Below are 22926 nucleotides of genomic sequence, written 5' to 3'. Positions count from 1 at the left end.
GTATTCTATTTATTTTAAGTGCTAGGCGATATTTCTTCATGTAATGCAACAAATGTAATTCTTGATCTGTTTTTAATTTCTAACATTCTTATTATCTGTGTAGAAAATAGTGATTTTTGTATCTACTTTACCCTGGTTGTTGTTGCATACTACAATCACACATCACGTAGGTGTAGAAAATATTATAATAATATCAGTAGTCTTGTTTCACGCGTAACTGTTTATTGTTCTTTCCTTTTTTTGGCTTTTCTGTTTAGCCTCCAGAACCACCGTAAGGTATTACTTCAGAGGATGAAATATTTATCTAATAAAGTGTAGTCGTACAGTCTCAGGGTATAAGTATAAATATAGGTATAAAAGTATCTGTGGGTTTGTTTAACTGTATACGAGTACTACGTTTGTTTATTCATGAGCAAATGGTTTATTTTGATTACGAGCGAGAAATGTAATTGCATATTGATTTCATTATGAAGTTTAAGTCTAGAAGGATTGGATAAAGGCAAGTTGATTAAAGATTGAAAAAAATTAAATAAAGCCTGCTAGCTTATTAATCCTTTAAGGCAGCATTTCTCAACCTGGGGGTTACATTATTAGTTTATAACTTTACACATAAACAATATTGAAATCAATTTATGAGAAAAAAATCATTTATTGTATAGATTTTACATACATAAAATAAATTAATGTGATAGTTGCATTTGTTTTTCATTTAAAAATTTCTGTTTATATTGATCTATGTTAGAAACACAAAAGCAAATTGTTTTTCAGTGATAAAAGACTATTACTATATTTAGTATTAGGTGCAGCCATGGACAAAAAGTACTTTTCACAGAGGTAAGACGTGGTGAAAGGGATTAATATTTTTAATGCTTCTGTGACTAGATTTACATATTACTTCGACGAGTTAGCCAAAACGTATCTAGATCTTCAGATATGAATTGTTATAGCGTTTTATCAGCAGACATTTCTGTGAGCTGGTTGTGAATCTCAACTTTAAACTTAGCAGTTGTAACAATGTTTTCACTAAATGCTTACATTACTCATCTATTCAAGAAATGAATTTTATCTTCTAGGAAATATTTCGCTAACTAAATTTTTAGCTCATAAAAGAAAAGAATGAAGTTACAAATGCATCTTCATCCTATCCAAACTTTGTTGAATAATAGTGTCTTCTTCATCCAAATTGTTCTCAGTATAATTTGAAGCGAATGGAAATATATCAAAATTTTTGCTATGAAGGCGAATAATACAGATATCAAGCTTCTTAATGAAAGCATGAACTTGGTCTGTCATTAATTAAATGTTTTTATTACATCCTTATAAATTCACATTTAAACGCGAAAATACATCTATTAAGTAAGCCATCAGCAACCTATACTCTCTCCAAGATTCCATATCTAGTGCTAGTCGTTTCATTTTGGTATATCCCCTACATCCTACATCCCTACAATTTGTTTTACATATTCCAAACATTGCCTGCCTGCACAATTTTTCCCTTCTATCTGTCCCTCCAATATTAAAGTGACTATTCCAGGATGCCTTAATATGTGGCCTTATAAGTCTGTCTCTTCTTTTAACTATATTTTTCCAAATGCTTCTTCCTTTATTAATTCGCTGCAACAACTCTTCATTTGTCACTTTATCCACCCATCTGATTTTTAACATTATCCTATACCACCACATTTTAAAAGCTTCTAATCTTTTCTTCTCAGATACTCCGATTGTCCAAGTTTCACTTCCATATAAAGCGACACTCCAAACATATACTTTCAAAAATCTTTTCCTGACATTTAAATTAATTTTTGATGTAAAACTTTTACATCAATATAAAAAATGTTTGATGGGCAAGTCTGACAATATTAACTTTTATAATGGCTACTGAAAGGTAGTTTTTGGATAACAACGGTTCAAATATTGCGTATTCTTGTTGCTTACAATAATCAGCGATAGTACTTTTAGTAATAATTCATTGGAATTTGCTATAAATTTATTATTATTTTTGCAAAAATGAACGCGGGATTTAACCGCTTAGCTCCTAACCGAAAAACCGAAGCATAACAAAGCTACACATGCGCGCATATTGCATACATGTAAAGAGTGATTCACGAAGAATGTAGCAGACTTTTAGGACATGTTCTACTGGTGAAAATGAAGAAGAAAGTTAATATAAACGTAGGTTCGAACATGCTACGTTAGCGAGTGTCGACTGGCGAAGGATTTCGTCCTGATTTCTGCGTCTTCGGTAAAATTAAGCCAGACTGTCTCCTTCAGACACAAATTAAGAGGTAAATTTAATGGTATGAAATCTGTCCAGAAAATTTGAAAAAATACCTCCCTACACTCTATTTTTACTATTTTACGAAGAATCAAGGGCAATAGACGAAAGATTAGAGTATAAAAGCTTACTATTTTATGTTTGGCGTTAAATAACTTTCTTAAATCCGTAATAAACACGTAAAAGTTTCAAACAAAACTTGTAATGAATTTGACCCTGAGTGAAATGGTATGAAAAACGTCTACAGAAACTAAAAACAAACCTAAGAACTTCGAAGTTATTAAAAATATATATCAAAATGTGGCAGATTTTAATTAGATATTAAACGATAGAAAATTTTCAACATTACAGAACAAAAAAATTAAATATTTTAGAAAAATAACAAATACAAATGCAAATAATAAAACCGACTTAATAAATTGCTGAAAATATCCTTCGTCATAGTAGATACACTAAAGTGCAAGGGTCATTCAATAATTAAACAGATAAATAGCTGTACAGCAAAAATGGTTTATTAAATAAATACAATTTTTTTTGTCTATTTTTCCAAGTAATCCACACCAACTTCTCTGCACTTGTCCCATATTTTTACGAGTCTTCTTATCCCTTCAGCGAAGAATTTTTTACCTTGATCTCGAAGCCAGTTTGGCCTTTTTTCTTTACCTCTTCGTTGTCCTTGTACTTGATGCCACACAAAGCTTCTTTCATCGAACCAAACAGATAAAAATCCGAAAAGGATTTTCATCCGAAAAGGATCAGGGCTGTAAGGAGGATGAGGTAGGAGCTCCCAACCCACTTTGCCAGTAGTTTCCAGCGTCAGTCGTGCCGTATGAGATCGAGTGTTGTCTTGAATAAGCAGCACGCCCTTCTTCTGCCATCCCCGGACACGTCCTCTTCAACACGGGCTTGACTTTGTTTTTAATCATGGTTGAGTAGTATAGGCTGTTGATAGTGCGTTGTTTATCTAAATAATCACAGAAAATCGAACCTTGGGAACTCTAAAAGATGGTTAACATGATCTTGCCAGCCGATGGTTGCGTTTTGAATTTACGAATAGTCGATTCCGGCTATTTCCCCTGCATGGTTTGTCGCTTGGACTCCGGCTCAAAATGATCTATCCAAGTTTCATCACAGGTTAAAATCCTGTCCAAAAATGCTTCACTTTTGTTATTGTAACGATTTTTGATTTCGGTGCAAATCCGAAATTTCTCGGCTTTGTGATGAACGGTAAGCTCTCTGGGACTCTACCTTGCATAAGTCTTACGGCAGTTCAGTTTGTCTTAATTGATGGAATGAGTTGGGCCAACACTTGGCATTTTTCAGCAGTTTGTTCAACTATAAGTTGTCGGTCTTCTTGGACAGGTGAATCAATACGAGAATTTAACTTCGAGGTTGATATTGTTGCCGGACGCCCGGAGCGGTGCTCATCGCTCACGCTTTTGCGGCCACTTTTAAACTTTTCCACCCACGCGTAAAAACTGGCACGGTTCATGCAACTACTGCCGTACTGTTTGTTCATCCGAGAGATTATTGCTGACGGTTGTACACTTTTCGAAAGTAAAACTTGGATCACAGAACGCTGTTCTTCAAGCGGGCACGCCATCGTAACTAAAATTTTAGTGGTTATGTTTACGTAAATATTACACGAACAGCTGAGTAACACTCTTCGCAAGGTTGTGTTCGTTGGCAACCTTGCGAAGAGTGTTCAGTTTCAGTTGCCTGCATTAAGCGTTTCCTTTATTAAAAATTTGTCTTTCTCTCTAAAGAGAAACGAAGTAGCTTTTCTCTTTTGAACGATTGCTGTTTGGAGACCGACCGTCTGACAATCTTTTATTTGTATGCTTAAATGTAATATAAATGAAACCGTTCTTAAATGTACATAAACAATAATGTTATATATAACTTTTATTCAAGTTGTGGGATGTTGGAATTACGCAATCGTAACAGCCGGTACTCTTTTATAGATATTTTACAATAATTTCTGCTGGTTTTCCTCAAATAAATGCGACTCACAACAGTAACTAGAAAAATAGAAAAAATCTTAATTCGTTAAAAAAATTACTTTTTTTACATTAAATGATTCATAAGAAATAACTTTTGTAAGACAAGCTCATTTGTGACACAAATTTTAACATGTTATCTTTTATTATAGCTTTTTTTTATATAATTTTAACTAAGTAAGGGGTGATATTCATTATTTTTTTTTATTTTTAATTAAAATGACTTGTTTAAAAATATTATCATTTGGTAAAATAATAATTTGTTATTATTTCAATGCTAATGTCATGCCTGGAATAAATAAAGGTGCATAAAAGGACATGTTAATAATATATTGAATTGCTGATCAGTTAATTTAATTATAAACATAATTTTGCTATCTAGAGTATTTACATAACAAAAATTAATGCACGTTGCAAATCTTGTTGTAAATATTTAAAAATATGTTTATAAAACAGAAAACGGCGCTATTATTGGTATGAAATTTATATGTACGCAAGCAAATCTTCATGTTACACACCTTCAAATAAACTTTTTTCCTTATTTTACGGGTTCTGGCCTCACGTAATTCTACGAGTAATGTTTACAAAACACCTTTATTTGTTATAATTCATGGTTTTTTTAATATATATTTTTTATATTGTAACCAAGGCCCAGCATCGTCACATACTTATAAACCAAGAAAGCCTTATTGAGATCTAGGTTATCTGGTCTCATTAATTTTTACATCGTTATACTTTCATTTCCGTTGGGATCCAACTTTCATTCTGTGATTTACTAAAATATTATTATCTATTAATAATTGTGTATCGATTCGTTGAACTATTAAACAAGTTTTTTTTTCCAATTTATCCCTTAGAGATGATTTTTTTATAATTTATCATATTTGTTTCGTTACAAGTACAGCTGACCTAATTTTAATGACGTTTCCTGTTTGGATCACTGTATTGTTAGAAGAAAAAATAGGATGTATAATATTTCACGAAAAAATGTCAAGGAAGCGAGCCAACCTCAAAGCCGGTTTTTAACAATTTATTAATTTTTTGTTTGTTTACTTTTTAAAACTTTATAAGAATAAAAAGTAAATTTATAAAGTTTTCCACTGCAGTGGTTCTTTTTTGTAATTGGTGTAGCCCCGATCCTCTTTCGGTGAAAAGTTAAAAATTGTATTCAAATTTTGTAATTATCAAAAGATTTTCAGTCATAAAAAATTAAACATTTTTAGTTTACTACATTTTTGTCGAAATTTCGAACGAAGTAATCTCTCTGAAGGTAATTTATTCTGTGTTCTATCAGTATCGTTTAAGTGGGGAAAAAGTGTAATGATGCTGGTTTTATGAATGCTAGTATTATTTATAACATACTTTTTAGCAAACATTGCAGGCTTTAATTAAACATTTCTTAGATATTTTAATAAAACGTTTCTAGCGTGTAATTATCTAAACAAAGTTTGAAACAGTAAACCACCTCATCAATTTAGGCTGTAAAAATGTTCTTCAGTACCCTGTTTAGCAGTTTTTCACAAAACTTTGTATCGGTAAAATTTTGAATTAATAAGTAAATTATTAAAAATAAATAAATAAATAAACATTTGGTTGGTTGTCTGCGAGGCTGTTGCATGGTGTGTTTGGAGTGGCTAAGACAATTATCATTTGAGAGCATTTTAATTACGGCAAAAATTTGCAAGATGCTCATATATTACCAGCCTAATGAATGTCTATCTGATGCTCAAAAGGTTAATAAAATTAATTATGTTATAATTCGTGCAACCAATTTATATACCTGCACGTGATCAATCACCTCTTTAACCGATAAAAATCTATCAACCTTGACTTCTCTTTCTTACCATATCCATTATGTTCATCCATTATTTTTACGAATAAATTTTTGTAATAAAATTTTTAATATCTTCTCAATTTACCATAATTTATGTCACTGATTTCGTAACGAAACCGATAAAACGTTGCCTGTATAATTATGAATTTTAGTTGTGGGAGTTATCACTTCTTCATAAATTCTATAAAAAAACAATTTCATTGTGTAAATCTATTTCGTACATTATTACGAATGATTCTTGAGAATTTTAAACTATTTGGTTATGAATATCACGAATTAGTAATTTGGAATTAGAGCTATAAAACAGGCTACTTCTCGAATTTTTAGAAAAAAAATTCTAGTAAACTTGCTTAAGTTTCGCTATCGAGGGCTTCGCCCTGGACAGACTATTACTTAGGAGGAAAGTTAAGTGGAAAATTAAAACATGTAGGAGGTCTATTCAGAAAATAATCGAACATTTTTAATTACGCGCCAACAAAGTGAAGTGCGGTTGGCAGCATTGTGTTCCGCATAACCTCCTCTGTAACCACATGTTCTTGGATTGTTAATATCTCCGTTTAGTTTTCGTGTTATTGTTATTTGAGTATAACGTGTTTAAGTGTTAGTAGCGATTTTTGTAATTTGCAATTTTCGGGAGCAACGATACAACGTAAAAGTTTGCGTGAAACTGGGGAAAACTTTTACAGAAACGTTTCAACTTTGAAACAAGCTTATAGAAATGATGCTCTGGATCGTATGCAATGTTACGAATAGTTTTCACTATGTAAAAGCAGTTGTTAGTCAATTGAAGATGACCCTCGACCAGGAAGGCCTTCGACTTCAACTGATGACATCCGCGATCAGAAAATCGACGATCTGGTGCGTGCAATTCGTCTAATGACTGTCAGTGTACTTGCAGATGAGATTAGCATCTCAGTTGGATCATGCCATGACATTATTTTGACTAAAAAATTGAACGTGCATAAAGTTGCTGCAAATTTTGTTCCTCGTTTGATGACTGAACAGCAGAAAGAACATCGAGTTGACGTTTGTCGGCAGCGTCTTGACAAGTCAATGACGATAAAAACCATTTATGCAAACGATCATAATGGACGACGAAAGCTAGATTTACGGCTACAACATCGAGAAAAAAGTTCAGTCATAAAAAAATCGCTATCAACACAAACACGTTGCACTCAAATAACAATAACACGAAAACTAAACGAGATACCAACAAACCAAGAACATATCGTTACAAAGGTGGCTATGAGGAACATATTGCTACCAATCGCACGTTACTAAGTATCCCCGTTAGCGTGTAATGAAAAATGTTCGGTTATTTTCTGAACAGACCTCTCAAGTAAAAGTGGAAAATTATGTAGAGAAACTTATTTTACCCATGAATAAAATTGTAAGATATGGGACCCATGAGTCTGTACTCTTATCCCTTGACCACTTGTGAACAAAATTAAACGGTTTCAATGATCCATAAACCATTGTTCCAAATCGGTCCATCTAGTCTGAAAATATCAAGCAAAAAAAACCCAGGCCAACATACATTCTCTTGGATTTTTTAATGGTAAAATTTTGTTTTTTGTTAGAGGGGATTATAAAACGTCAGGTTTAAAAAAACTGACATATGACACGATCAGAATACTTTCTTATGTACGAGGCTGGGCTGATAAATTTTGCACATGTATGCGTAGCATGGAAATGAAAAGAGATATTGTAATGAAATAAAAATGAATAAAATTACAATACCTTAGCTACAAAATGCAGTATTTATTTTTCAATATAATCCCCGTTCACACTGATGCACCTTTACAACGTGTGACGACAAGTTTTTGCATTCCGTCACTGAAAACTTCAGGCGGTCTTTCTCGGTTCCAAGTGGGCCACAGCTTCCATCATCTCATCGTCGGTGGTGTAATGATTACCTTTGAAATCCCTTTTGAGATGAGAGAAGAAGTGGAAGTCGCACGTAGCCAAATCCGGCTCCGAAGCGACATACTCGTCATCTGAGGTGTCTTAACGTCTCAGTGTACCGTTCGAAATTCACAGTCGTCCCATGTTCCAGATATTCAGTCACATAAACGTGTTTGGCGTCCCAAAACACCGTCAAACGGAGTTTCTTCGCCGAGGCTTTAGTTTTGAATTTTTTGGGTTTTGGCGATTCGTAATCGCCAAAAGGTTTTGCCTTTTTTCCGGGTCATAATTCCGTACCAACTCTCATCGCTGGTCACACTATTGAAAAGGAAGTCGTTCCTTCGGCACGATAGCCCTGTAAAAGTTCTTTTCAACATTTGACACGACGCTGCTTGTGTTCGTTCGTCAATTTGCGCGGTACCCATCGTGCACAGATTTTACGGTAACCCAACTCGATAATATTGCCCAATCGTTCTTTAGATATGCCTAACTGAATGCTGGGCGATTCGCCGGTCACTTTGAAACAAATCATCCACCTCCTTTTGATGTTTCTCGTCAGTCATAGAAACTGGTCATCCGCTGAGAGATGCATCCTCAGTTGTCGTTTTACCAGCTTCACATTCGCGAAACTGAAAGTAATAGCCCCACTGTACTTTTCTTTGAAAAGTTGGTTAAAAATTTATTTATTTGCTAAAATAAAAATAATTTATTTGTTAAAAAGTTTATTTAATTTATTTATTTGCATTAAATGCAAATAATTTCCTCCTAAATATACACTGAGACTGTAAGGAAGTCAATTTCTGAAAGTAAAGTGAAATTTTTTTGCAGTGAAAAAAAATTTAATTTACAGTAACATTAAGCCTGGTATATACTAGACTTATAAATGCATAAAAAAATACCAAAAAAGAGTATTCTTGTAACTCTTATAACATTTATACTAAAAGAGAATAATACTTTTTTTTTTCATAATTGAACAAGTATGATAATATTTTTCAATCATAGCACCATTGGTAAAATATAATTATTATGAATATAATATTAAAACAGCTTGCTTACCAATATATTATTTGATTCCATCTTAAAGAGAAATTTATAATAGTTTAGAATTAAAATAAATAAAAATATAAAATTCACAAGATATAATTAGAGACATAACAATTGATCATCACGTAACAACCATAATTATTTTAATTTAACTTTTACATTTACAAAATTTTTATCTTATGATGATCAATTGTTATGTCTAATTTTATCTTGTGAATTTTATATTTTTTGTATATTGTAATTGTAAATTATTATAAATTCCTCCTGAGGATGGCAGAATAACCAGAAATGTTTGAGGAAATCAAATAATATATTGGTAAGTTGTTTTTAATATTATATTTATTATAAATATGATTATTTAGTTAAATATATTTATTAATTATGTAGATTTTATTTATTATATAGCAGCATGTTTGGTCAATAATAATCAACTTAATATATTTTATTTTTATTATTACCATGTTAATTCATCCAAAGAATTATACAAATATACTTTTAACTATATTTAGAAAATTAATTATTTTAAATCATTTTTAAGTTTTTAAAATGTAAAATATTTTACTTCAATGAAGATAATAACTAACTAACAGAAGTCTAAACAGTAACATAAATAGACCTGACTGACCTGTGTAAGTAATAGATATATTAATTAATTTCATATTACTTTAAATTTGTATTTTTCTATCTGAATTAGATTAAAAAACAAACAGCCATCTGCAGCTTACAAATCTTTAATTTGAATCTTGTTTTTACAAATTTGAAGAAAGTTGAAAATGTATCTTTTTTTTATTTTTAGTCAGTTTTGTGAAATATGGATAGATTCACAAAAATCATTTATCTTTATGAAAAAAAACATTTTCAAGAAATGAAAAAATGAAAACCTGTACTTTAATAAAAAGTAATAAAAAGGAATGGAGAGAATTGATACAAAGAGACTATTAACAGGCATTTAAAGCTCTTTGGATAGCTGATATGGTAGCACGTTTTCACCTTAAATTCAAGTACACTACTTTTTTATTCATCTTTTGTTTTGAATTTTTTTTTTTTTTTAAAGAATAAAAAATAAAATTAGGTGTAATATTAATTATATACTCTTGAATTTTGTTAAACATCAGAAAGTTTCTTTAAAACTAAATATAATTTTTGAATAAAAATGTTTCAACAGAAATGAATAAATTAAATATATGTATATGATATTCCTATATAATTTTTTTGTATTTACATATTTATTTTTAAATTGCACAGTTGTTCTTAAGTGTTGACTTTATTTACTTTTTTTGCTATTATTTTATTTATTTACATTGTAGTAGACTTAATGAGTATTGAGGTTAGATTTTAAAGTGTGTGTATTATATAAACAGTATAATTTACTTATAGTTTTGTTTTGCAATGACCAAAAAGAATTTTATTAAGTATTCATAAAAGTTGTTCACTTTTATCTTCATTAGACTATCAGTTTCTTGATAACTTATTATCATTGTATCACTTGACTTGTTTGAATCTGTTCTCTTTTTTTTATTAATAATTTAATCCCATTGTGTTTGTTGCAACCTACATATTCAGTTATTTGTTGTATTTTTTATATCTGTCCCCTGAAAGTTTAAAAATAAAAAAAAATCTGAAAGATTGAATGTGAACAATTCATTTGATAAAATTAACCAATTTTGGATTTCATACTGCGTTACCTGTCACTCTTGATTTACTAAAGATTTGCTGCATGAATTCCTTTTACTTTGATTTATCTTAAAATCTCAGAATTGAAAAATCCACAAACAGATCCAAGTTTCCTAAAGTATTAACCTTGTGTATCACTAGTATTGTATTGCATGTAGAAGTACCTCTATCTCAACTATTAACTGTTCAGCCACCACCACTCCAATCCTTTTTCATGTTTTGTATGTACAGTTTTAAAAACTAAAGGAGTAAATTACATTGATGTGCTTTGCTTTCCATTCGTGCTCTTATACCCTTTGTAGCCATCTAATTCTTATACAGATTAGATATAACTTTTTTAAGTCTTACTTATAATCACAGATTTGATGATACTATTTTTTCAAGGAAATAATTCTCATGTTCATGAAGTAAACTTTTTCCAGTTAATATAAGCAGAAGCATTTTGAAATGAGAAATTATTTGGCCTACAATAAGTTTAATTGATTTTTTCATCTTCATTGTTTAATATTGATTGTTATCTCATAATGATGTATAATTGATGTCATTCTAATGTAAAGTCTCTTTACATTATTTACTTACAATATACTTGCTTTTGCACAGTTTTCAATATATACAGATTTTTTATGCTTTGTGTGTTTCTTGTGAATTGCTTTTTTATGTGGACATCCTTTTATAGACCATTGTATTTTTTTAATAAGAAACAGAAAAAATAAAATAAAATTATAAATAAAATAAACTTTAGAAAGTAATTTAGATGGTTTAAAAAAATGTTTGACAATAAATAAATATGTTGTTGATATTTGTTTTTAACTAATAAAATTAAAATTTAAAGATTTAAAAAATTTTACTTTTTTAACCTTCTTACTAAACGATTAAAGTCTTCTTTTATGCGTTTTATTATTATTATAATTTTTTTTTAAGTTCATTTTATAAAGCAATTGATCTGATTCACTTTATCAAATACTTTTCAAAAATGCAAGTGCTATGTAAGTAACATTGTTTTTTTCACAACATTTATACTCTTATTAAAGTTGACTGCTTTTTCTGGTTTGTGTAATAATTTATTGTATTTGTACAATCTGTCCAGTTCTTCATAAATCAAACAGCATAATAATGGTGATTGAATTTCATCTGTTGTTGTTGTATCTTAGACAGTTAAAGTTCTGTAGAGGTCTATCAGATAGCAATCTCAATATTGTTCTTATCTAACACTTTTTCTCTCTTCCATTTTTAGCTCATTCTCCCCCCTTTCTCTTTCTTTCCCTTTCTCTTCCTTTAGCTCATTTTTCCCCTCTGTAATAACTATTTACCCAGATTTTTTACATGTTTGACTATGTACTGTGTATTATTGCCACTAACCAGCTCTTTGTTTACCCTCCAGTAGTGGTTATCTGTTTACTTTTTTATTAACACCTAGTATTCGGTTAATTTTAGGATTCTTTTCTTCAAAATATCTTTTCTACATCTGGTTTCTTGGAATTATTCACTCTTCTACATCAGTATGATTTCTTTTACCATTCTTTCCTTACTTATTTGTATTAACTCAACTTTATTTTGCAGTGGGTGATTTTTCTGCATTATTTTATTATTGGTCTTTTACATATTCTGCCAATTATACTTATATTCCCTTTAGTTACAGATTGCAATTTCATTAGTGCTATACAGATTTTGATTACATTAGAATTGATATCTTGTACAGTGAACAGCAATTTTTCTGACGGAAAGTACAGATAATTACTTAAAACTATGTGTGTTGTGTGAAGATAATTTTTCTGGTGTTTTACCAAGTTGATTTTGATGATTATGTTGTAAAACTTAATTTGCAAAAAAAACAGTGTCTTCTTTTTTCTACTGTTTTCTTTAATATTTGTTTTATATAAATTAAAAAAAAATGTTTAGTCCTAGACACTAGTGCAGCTTTTTTTTTGTATTTTGACTAGTTCTGAAGCTATTATTTCATTTTGCTTGTTTATTTTACTATTACTAATTACTTTAAAAAATAAAATTTATTCTATGAGTGTCTAATGAATTAAATTGTGAATATGAGTGTGTTTTTACTTTATATTTCATTAAGGAACCACATAAAAAAATGAAGAGATAAATAAAATAATTTAAAAAATGAAATTAGCCAACATGTGACTTGTATATTGTGTAGTTATGTTCTGATCTGAAGAAATTAATTATTAAAAAATGTATATTCATAAGAAAACAATTTCAGTTGCTATTCAATGGTTAATAGCTAGTGAAAGAGGATATACGAATAATTTTTGCTTCTCAATATAATTCAAAACCATCTTTTTAATAAAAGGTAGCGTATGGGACCAATAGCACAACAAGTTTAATTGCTTTGAATTTTTAACAAACTGTTTTTTCTGTTGTGTAAAAAAGTTGTTAAAATGTTTTTAATTGGTATGGGAGTTGGTTACTGTTGCTAAGCTTAGTAATTTGCTTCTCTCTAATACTTAAGGTGGAGTACCATATTCAACTTTTGCAGTCACTGTTGTGATTTTCAATTTTTTTTTCAAATATATGTTTGATAAAAAATTTTTTTCAGAAATGTTGACTTCATGCTTGGATAAGATTGTAGTGAACTTAATGGCTCTTGTTTAGGTGTAATCTTAGTTACACCTAACTACTTAGTTACCCTTAGACTACATGTAATCTTTTTTAGTGAAATGAAGTCAAGTAATACTTGGCAAAATGTTTTTGTATTTATTTAAATGTTAAAATTTTTTTCAGGCAAAAATTCAACTATTTTCAGTATTTGGTGCGGGTTTATTAGTTGGAACAGCTCTTGCTGTAATTATTCCAGAAGGAATACGATCATTATTTCCCTCTGGTGGTAAGTAATAGCTTTGAGACTTTTAAGTAGTGAAATATAAAATATGAAACTATTCTTACTTCGAACTATAATAAATAATTATTTACTTGTTTTTTAATTAAAATTGATTTTGTGGTTGAATTGATCTAAATAAGATTATTTACTATTTTTGCAACATTTTTCAAAATTGACTTTTGTCACTATTTGTTAGCATTATTTCAGTTAGCCAAATCAAAGTACCAGGTGATTCAAAAAGGACTTCACAAGTTTAAAAGCATATACAAATTTATTCAGATAACTTGCAGATTCGGTTGAGGTCTCATTTCATAGAAAACCACATCAAGTTTGTCACCCAACATTCACTTTGGTTCGATATGGCTTACATTTGTAATGTGACTATATGTCCCATCTGAAGTTGATTTCATTTCAGACTGTACCCTGCAAGTTGTGCATTACCTCTGCAGCTGCAATGTTAATTTGAAGTCTTAGTTTAACAAGATCAACAGGCAAAGGTGGTACACAGACCACGTCTTTAATGAAACCCCATAGAAAAAATCTAGCAGGGCCAATCTGGGGAGAAGGTGGTCTGTAATTAGACTTTCACAGCCAATCTATCTACCTGGGAATTGGAGTAGCAAGAAAATCTCAGACTTCTAGGCGGCAGTGAGGTGGTGCCCCATCTTGCTGACAGTAATGGTATCCATCTTGGTCATCATTGCCTAACTGAGGAAGAAAATTTTGAAGCATATCCAGATATACTATATGGTTACCTTCTGGAAGAAGAACAGACTACAGTCTTATTTTGCTTAGAACACATAAAACATTGACCTTAGGGCTGTCATGAATATGCTGCAAAGTTTTATGAGGATTTGTGATACTCCCTATTGGGTGTTCACCTTGCCACTGATGTGAAACATTGTCTCATCTCTAAAAATGTATCATTGTTTGCAATTTCATCCATCATTTTCACACAAAACTGCTGTCGAGTACCTTTGTTATCTTCTGCAATGTGTTGAACCATGGTTATTTTGTATGGCTTCAAGCGCAATTGTTTATGTAATATGCGCCGAACAGTCATTTGTGGAATGCCAGTCTCATTTGATGCACATCAAGTTGATTTCTTTGGACTACATGCAAAGCTTTCTCTGAGTTATTCCACAGCAACTTCAGGGATGCATAGGCATCCTGGTGATTTTGTATGTTTAACAGAACAACCTGTCTCAACGAAGGTATGTTGCCAAGAGTAAATTGTTTGCCTACTCCCTACCATACTGTATGAAAATTACATTGAACTGCAGTTGCTGACTGCAAATCTTGAAACCAAATCAGGCAACGACCATGTTCTACACCAGTAAATGTATCCATTTTTAACAATACTGGTGGCCTAATTTGGTACTAATGAACTATGCGAGTCAAATTTGATGTATTTTGCTATGAAATGAAACCTCAACTGATTCTGTACATTATCAAATTCAATTTTTTTATTTTTTTAAATTTGTGAAGTCCTTTTTGAATCACCAGGTATATGCAGATATTTTTTGGCTGATTTTTGTTGCATGCAATGCATGAATTGTTATTACAAATTAATTTTTATAAACTTCAATTTTTTGTGTGTTACTGTAAACCGAAATGATAGGACCAGCATTGACTAAAAAAATAACTGTTATCTAACCTAATAATGATATATGGCATAGTATCCTCTTGAAATAAATGATAATGTATTTTTAAAGAAAAGAAACTGTGTTTTATTTAGAGTATAAACACTATCATTCAAGTATTCTCAAAAATGATTTGCCCCCATATGGGAAAATTTATGTCTTATTATTCTTTGACACTCCCTCTATGAATCATGTGACGTTGCTGATGGTGAGAGGGATTGAGTGCTCAATGACACAGAGTAGCTGGACTGAAAGTGCAGCAATATCTGAGAGGTACCTGTTGAGAGCCAGACCAAGGAATGATTCCTGAAAGAGGGCAGCAGCTCTTTCAGTAGTTATTAAGGGCATAGGACAGGAGAATTTAAATGCCCATGTCAACCTCACGCAATTTTCAGAGTGATGTGCAGCTGAAAGCAATGGAAAACTACTGCTGTTTTTTATCCCAAGAAAATGCAGCTCTCTAGCTCTCTGCATTTTCATATAACAAAGGTGGAGACGCCTTCCTTGGTAAAATATTCTGGAGGTAAACTAGTTCCCTGTTCTGATCTCCGAGTGAGGACTCCTAAGGAAGAGGTCACCAGAAAATTAAAAAATAATATTCTACAAGTCTGAGCATGGAATGTTAGAAGTTTTAAAGGTTGTTAGGTTAGAAAATTTAAATAGGTAAATGGGTAGGTTAAATGTAGATGTAGTAGGAATTAGTGAGGTTTGTTGAGAAGAGGAAAACAACTTTTGGTCAGGTGATTTTAGAATAATTAACTGAGCGTCAAGTAAAGGGCAGGCAGCAGTAGGTTTCGTAATGAATAAGAAGATAGGGAAGAGAGTAGAGTATTTCAGAAAGCTTAGCATTAGAATCATTGTAATCAGAATAAAATCAAAACCTAAGCCGACAATGATTGTTAACATCTATTTACCTATAAGTGCCCATGATGATGATGATGATGATGATGAGTTAGAGTGTGTATACGAAGAAATTGATAAAACAATTAAACACATAAAAGGGGATGAAAATTTAATAATAGTTGGAGATTGGAATGCAAGCATTGGAAAAGGAAGGAAATATTGTGGGTGAATACGGGCTGGGCAAAAGGAATAACAAAGGTGGCCAACTTATTGATTTTTGGACGAAGTATAATTTAGTAATTGCCAACACCCAGTTTAAAAATCATAATAGTAGAATATGCACATGGAAAAAGCGTGGTGGTACTAGATTATATCATGGTTAAACAAAGATTTAGAAATCAACTCCTCGACTGCAAAGCATGTTGCAGACATTGATAGCGACCATAATTTAGTGATAGTGAAATGTAGACTGGGGTTAAAAAACCTGAAGAAAAGATATAAGATGATATGTGGAATTTAGAGAAGCATGAGAATGTGGAGGTAAAGAAGATTTTTGAGGAGGACATCACAAGAGGTATGAGTAAAAACAAGAGGTAGAAAATATAGAAGAAGAATGGGAGAATGTTAAAAAGGAAATTCTTAAATCAGGAGAACCAAACTTAGGTGGAACAAAACGAACTGGTAGGAAACCTTGGATTTCAGAGGATATATTGCAGCTGATGGGTGAACGAAGAAAGTATAAGAATGCTAGTGATGAAGAAGGTAAAAGGAACTATCGACAATTAAAAAATAGTATAACAGGAAGTGCAAATTAATGAAAAAAGAATGGATTAAAGTAAAGTGTTCAGAAGTGGAAAGAGAAATGATCATTGGTAAAACAGATGGAGCATATAGGAAAGTTATTTTGTGGTACATAAATTAAAATCTAATAATGTGTTAAATAAAGATGCTACACTGATTTATAATACCAAAGAAAAGGTCGATAGGTGGGTGGAATATATTGAAGAGTTTTACAGAGGAAATGAATTAGAAACTGATGTTGTAGAAGAAGAAGAAGAGGAAGTTGAAGAGGATGAAAAGGGAGATGCATTACTGAGATCTGAATTTAATAGAGCATTAAAAGATTTGAATGGCAAGGCTTTTGGGATAGATGGGATACCTGCAGAATTACTGCGCAGTGCAGGTGAGGAAGCAATTGATAGGTTATGCAAACTGGTGTGTAATATTTACGAAAAAGGGGAAGGAAGTAGATAAATGTGAAGAATACAGACCAATAAGCTTAACTACTCATTTTAGCAATTTTAGTGCTCAGATTAATAGTAGAAAGAAGATTAAAGAAAAACAAACCAACATACATAGCATTTATAGACCTAGAAAAGGCATTTGATAATGTAGATTGGAATAAAATGTTGAGCTCTTTAAAAAATTTAGGGTTCAAGTATAGAGATAGAAGAACCATTGCTAACATTTACAGGAACCAAACTGCAGCAGTAATAATCAAAAAACATAAGAAAGAAGCCATAATAAAAAAGGGAGTTCAGCAAGGATGTTCCCTATCCCCATTTTACTTTTGAATCTTTGCATAGAACTAGCAGTTAATGATGTTAAATATAAATAACATAATATCCAGAGTAACAGTGCAAGGTGAAAAGATAAAGATGCTTCGATTTCCTGATGATATAGTAATTCTAGCTGAGAGTAAAAAAGATTTAAAAGAATCAATGAAAGGCATGAAGTCCTATGCAAGAACTACTACATGAAAATAAACAAAAACAAAATGAAAGTAATGAAATGTAGTAGAAATAATGCAGACAGACCACTGAATATAAAAATTGGAAGAGAAAAGATTATGGAGGTAGAAGAGTTCTGTTACGAGGGGTGTCCAGAAACTAACTTACATTCTGAAATAAAAAACCAACCAAGTTAAAAAGGAAATGTTATTTTATACAACTGAAAGGGACAATCTAAGCTATTATTAATTTAAACTATTTATCTATATAGTCGCCATTTAAATTGAGGTACTTATAACGATGCACAAGCTTTTCAATTCATTCTCTGTAGAAATCTGCCAACTTAGATTTTTGGCACCCATCTTGCACAAAACTTCTGAAAACCAAATAATCAAGCTTCCCTGATACAGTTTCATACAATAAATTTTGTGAAATTTGGGGAGAAATGAAGCGAGAGTTCTGTAATCGTAATGCGGTGATTTTCAAGAATTTTATCGTTGATTTTCATCGTCAGTTCAACAGTCACAAGGCTAGGCCGACCACTGTGGTCCTCATCATGAGCATTGGTGTGGCCATTTTTAAAATGAATGCACCACTGCTGACTCACCTTCACTCATTATTCCATCTCCATACACTTCAAAAAGTTGCCGATGAATTTTAATTGGTTTGAGGTTTTTTGTCAGTAAAAACCTAATCACTGAATGCACCTCATAACTCACGGGATTTTCTGTTGAAACGCACATTTCAATAATTCACAATGAACAAAGTACAAAAATCACAGTCCATATTCTACGACAGTTTGATGTGTAGAGTGTAAAAATGTTTTGACGCCAAGATGGTGGCTCTATCCCCATCCATCTCCATGCTAGGCACAAACGTAAGTTACTTTCTGGACTGTCCTCATATTTGGGAAGTAGAATTACTAAAGGTGGATGAAGTAGCAGTGATATAAAATGCCGAACAGTACAGGTGACACGAGCTTTCAGTCAGAAATATAATTTGGTTATATCAAAAATTAATTTAAATGTCCGGTAAACATTTTTGAAAGTATATGTTTGGAGCATAGCTTTATGTGGAAGTGAAACTTGGACAATCGCAATACCCGAGAAGAAAAGATTAGAAGCTTTTAAAATGTGGTGGTATAGGATAATGTTAAAAATCAGATGGGTGAATAAAGAGACAAATGAAGAGTTGTTGCAGCAAATTAATAAAGGAAGAAGCATTTGGAAAAATATAGTTAAAAGAAGAGACAGACTTATAGGCCACATATTAAGGCATCCTGGAATAGTTGTTTTGATATTGGAAGTACAGGTAGATGGGAAAAATTGTGCAGGCAGGCAATGTTTTGATTATGTATAATGAATGGCTAGGGACATAGGATTTAGGGGTATACCAAAATGAAACAACTGGCACTAGATAGGGAAGTTTGAGAGCTATATCAAACCAGACAAATGACGGAAGACAAAAAAAAAATTCTCTGACACATACTACTAAATTCATATACAGTGAGATTGTTAAGAATCTGTTTTTGTTAGTTAGTTAGTTATAGTTTAATTTTGATTGTAAATATGCACTTTTTTTATGTTTAGCAATGATATGCACGTTTTTTAAATTCATATAATCAATTAATTTTTTTATTATTGGAATGCTAAGGAAATAGGTTGCCAACAAGCTGAAATTTGTGGTTTTATCAAATTGATTATCAATTACTAGATTTTTTTTTTTTTTTGTCTTCAGTCATTTGACTGGTTTGATGCAGCTCTCCAAGATTCCCTATCTAGTGCTAGTCGTTTCATTTCAGTATACCCTCTACATCCTACATCCCCAACAATTTGTTTTACATACTCCAAACGTGGCCTGCCTACACAATTTTTCCCTTCTACCTGTCCTTCCAATATTAAAGCGACTATTCCAGGATGCCTTAGTATGTGGCCTATAAGTCTGTCTCTTCTTTTAACTATATTTTTCCAAATGCTTCTTTCTTCATCTATTTGCCGCAATACCTCTTCATTTGTCACTTTATCCACCCATCTGATTTTTAACATTCTCCTATAGCACCACATTTCAAAAGCTTCTAATCTTTTCTTCTCAGATACTCCGATTGTCCAAGTTTCACTTCCATATAAAGCGACACTCCAAACATACACTTTCAAAAATCTTTTCCTGACATTTAAATTAATTTTTGATGTAAACAAATTATATTTCTTACTGAAGGCTCGTTTAGCTTGTGCTATTCGGCATTTTATATCGCTCCTGCTTCGTCCATCTTTAGTAATTCTACTTCCCAAATAACAAAATTCTTCTACCTCCATAATCTTTTCTCCTCCTATTTTCACATTCAGTGGTCCATCTTTGTTATTTCTACTACATTTCATTACTTTTGTTTTGTTCTTGTTTATTTTCATGCGATAGTTCTTGCGTAGGACTTCATCTATGCCGTTCATTGTTTCTTCTAAATCCTTTTTACTCTCGGCTGGAATTACTATATCATCAGCAAATCGTAGCATCTTTATCTTTTCACCTTGTACTGTTACTCCGAATCTAAATTGTTCTTTAACATCATTAACTGCTAGTTCCATGTAAAGATTAAAAAGTAACGGAGATAGGGAACATCCTTGTCGGACTCCCTTTCTTATTACGGCTTCTTTCTTATGTTCTTCAATTGTTACTGTTGCTGTTTGGTTCCTGTACATGTTAGCAATTGTTCTTCTATCTCTGTATTTGAACCCTAATTTTTTTAAAATGCTGAACATTTTATTCCAGTCTACGTTATCGAATGCCTTTTCTAGGTCTATAAACGCCAAGTATGTCGGTTTGTTTTTCTTTAATCTTCCTTCTACTATTAATCTGAGGCCTAAAATTGCTTCCCTTGTCCCTATACTTTTCCTGAAACCAAATTGGTCTTCTCCTAACACTTCTTCCACTCTCCTCTCAATTCTTCTGTATAGAATTCTAGTTAAGATTTTTGATGCATGACTAGTTAAACTAATTGTTCTGTATTCTTTACATTTATCTGCCCCTGCTTTCTTTGGTATCATGACTATAACACTTTTTTTGAAGTCTGACGGAAATTCCCCTTTTTCATAAATATTACACACCAGTTTGTATAATCTATCAATCGCTTCCTCACCTGCACTGCGCAGTAATTCTACAGGTATTCCGTCTATTCCAGGAGCCTTTCTGCCATTTAAATCTTTTAATGCTCTCTTAAATTCAGATCTCAGTATTGTTTCTCCCATTTCATCCTCCTCAACTTCCTCTATAACACCATTTTCTAATTAATTTCCTCCGTATAACTCTTCAATATATTCCACCCATCTATCGACTTTACCTTTCGTATTATATATTCGTGTACCATCTTTGTTTAACACATTATTAGATTTTAATTTATGTACCCCAAAATTTTCCTTTACTTTCCTGTATGCTCCGTCTATTTTACCAATGTTCATTTCTCTTTCCACTTCTGAACACTTTTCTTTAATCCACTCTTCTTTCGCCAGTTTGCACTTCCTGTTTATAGCATTTCTTAATTGCCGATAGTTCCTTTTACTTTCTTCATCACTAGCATTCTTATATTTTCTACGTTCATCCATCAGCTGCAATATATCGTCTGAAACCCAAGGTTTCTATCAGTTCTCTTTATTCCGCCTAAGTTTGCTTCTGCTGATTTAAGAATTTCCTTTTTAACATTTTCCCATTCTTCTTCTACATTTTCTACCTTATCTTTTTTACCCCGACCTCTTGCGATGTCCTCCTCAAAAATCTTCTTTACCTCCTCTTCCTCAAGCTTCTCTAAATTCCACCGATTCATCTGACACCTTTTCTTCAGGTTTTTAAACCCCAATCTACATTTCATTATCACCAAATTATGGTCGCTATCAATTTCTGCTCCAGGGTAAGTTTTGCAGTCAACGAGTTGATTTCTAAATCTTTGCTTAACCATGATATAATCTATCTGATATCTTGCAGTATCGCCTGGCTTTTTCCAAGTGTATATTCTTCTATTATGATTTTTAAATTGGGTGTTGGCAATTACTAAATTATACTTCGTGCAAAACTCTATAAGTCGGTCTCCTCTTTCATTCCTTTTGCCCAGCCCGTATTCACCCACTATATTTCCTTCCTTGCCTTTTCCAATGCTTGCATTCCAATCTCCAACTATTATTAAATTTTCATCTCCTTTTACGTGTTTAATTGCTTCATCAATCTCTTCGTATACACACTCTACCTCATCATCATCATGGGCGCTTGTAGGCATATAGACGTTAACAATCATTGTCGGTTTAGGTTTTGATTTTATCCTTATTAAAATGATTCTATCGCTATGCGTTTTGAAATACTCTACTCTCCTCCCTATCTTCTTGTTCATCACGAAACCTACTCCTGCCTGCCCATTATTTGAAGCTGAGTTAATTACTCTAAAATCACCTGACCAAAAGTTGCCTTCCTCTTCCCACCGAACCTCACTAATTCCTACTACATCCACATTTATCCTATCCATTTCCCTTTTTAAATTTTCTAGCCTACCAACCTTTTTTAAGCTTCTAACATTCCACGCTCCGACTCGTAGAATGTTATTTTTTAATTTTCTGGTGACCCCTTCCTTAGTAGTCCCCACCCGGAGATCCGAACGGGGGACTAGTTTACCTCCGGAATATATTACCAAGAAAGGCGCCTCCATCATTGCTATATGAAAATGCAGAGAGCCACATTTTCTTGGAAAAAAAAGCAGCTGTAGTTTTCCATTGCTTTCAGCTGCGCAGTACTCAGAGGACTGAGTGATGTTGATATGACCGTTTAAGTTATTGTGACTCACGCCCCTAACAACTACTGAAAGTGCTGCTGCCCTCTTTCAGGAATCATTCCTTAGTCTGGCTCTCAACAGATACCTCTCCGATATGGTTGCACCTTCGGTCCAGCTACTCTGTATCCCTGAGCACTCAAGCCCCCTCACCAACGGCAAGGTCTCATGATTGATAGAGGAGGAATTACTAGATGTAATGTATAATCAAAAACAATGTAAAATACCATATCCATTTCTTTGCTTATCCATATTGTCTAATTATCATTGGTTGTTTGTTTATGAAGAAAGTGGATTTCAACTAAATTAAATTGTTTTTGTGTGGTTGTTATTTAAATTAA

The 22926-nt window shown here is 32.1% G+C and overlaps 1 protein-coding gene across 3 annotated transcripts in view; it reads left to right on the top strand.

The window, feature by feature from the left end:
* Zip102B (Zinc/iron regulated transporter-related protein 102B) overlaps window positions 1-22926 on the top strand; it is a 95165-nt gene that overhangs the window by 5946 nt on the left and 66293 nt on the right. For all 3 annotated transcript variants that reach the window (XR_012756653.1, XM_075368085.1, XM_075368084.1), the window contains exon 2: window positions 13472-13574. Coding sequence is in view for 2 of the 3 variants with exons in the window: in XM_075368085.1 (XP_075224200.1) it covers window positions 13472-13574 (103 nt within the window). In the remaining variant the exon portion in view is untranslated. The remainder of the gene's footprint in view (window positions 1-13471; window positions 13575-22926) is intronic.

The sequence above is a fragment of the Lycorma delicatula genome, chromosome 6 (genome assembly GCF_047948215.1).
Source record: "Lycorma delicatula isolate Av1 chromosome 6, ASM4794821v1, whole genome shotgun sequence".
Lineage (NCBI taxonomy): Eukaryota > Metazoa > Arthropoda > Insecta > Hemiptera > Fulgoridae > Lycorma > Lycorma delicatula.
This window is presented reverse-complemented; position numbering and strand designations above follow the sequence as displayed.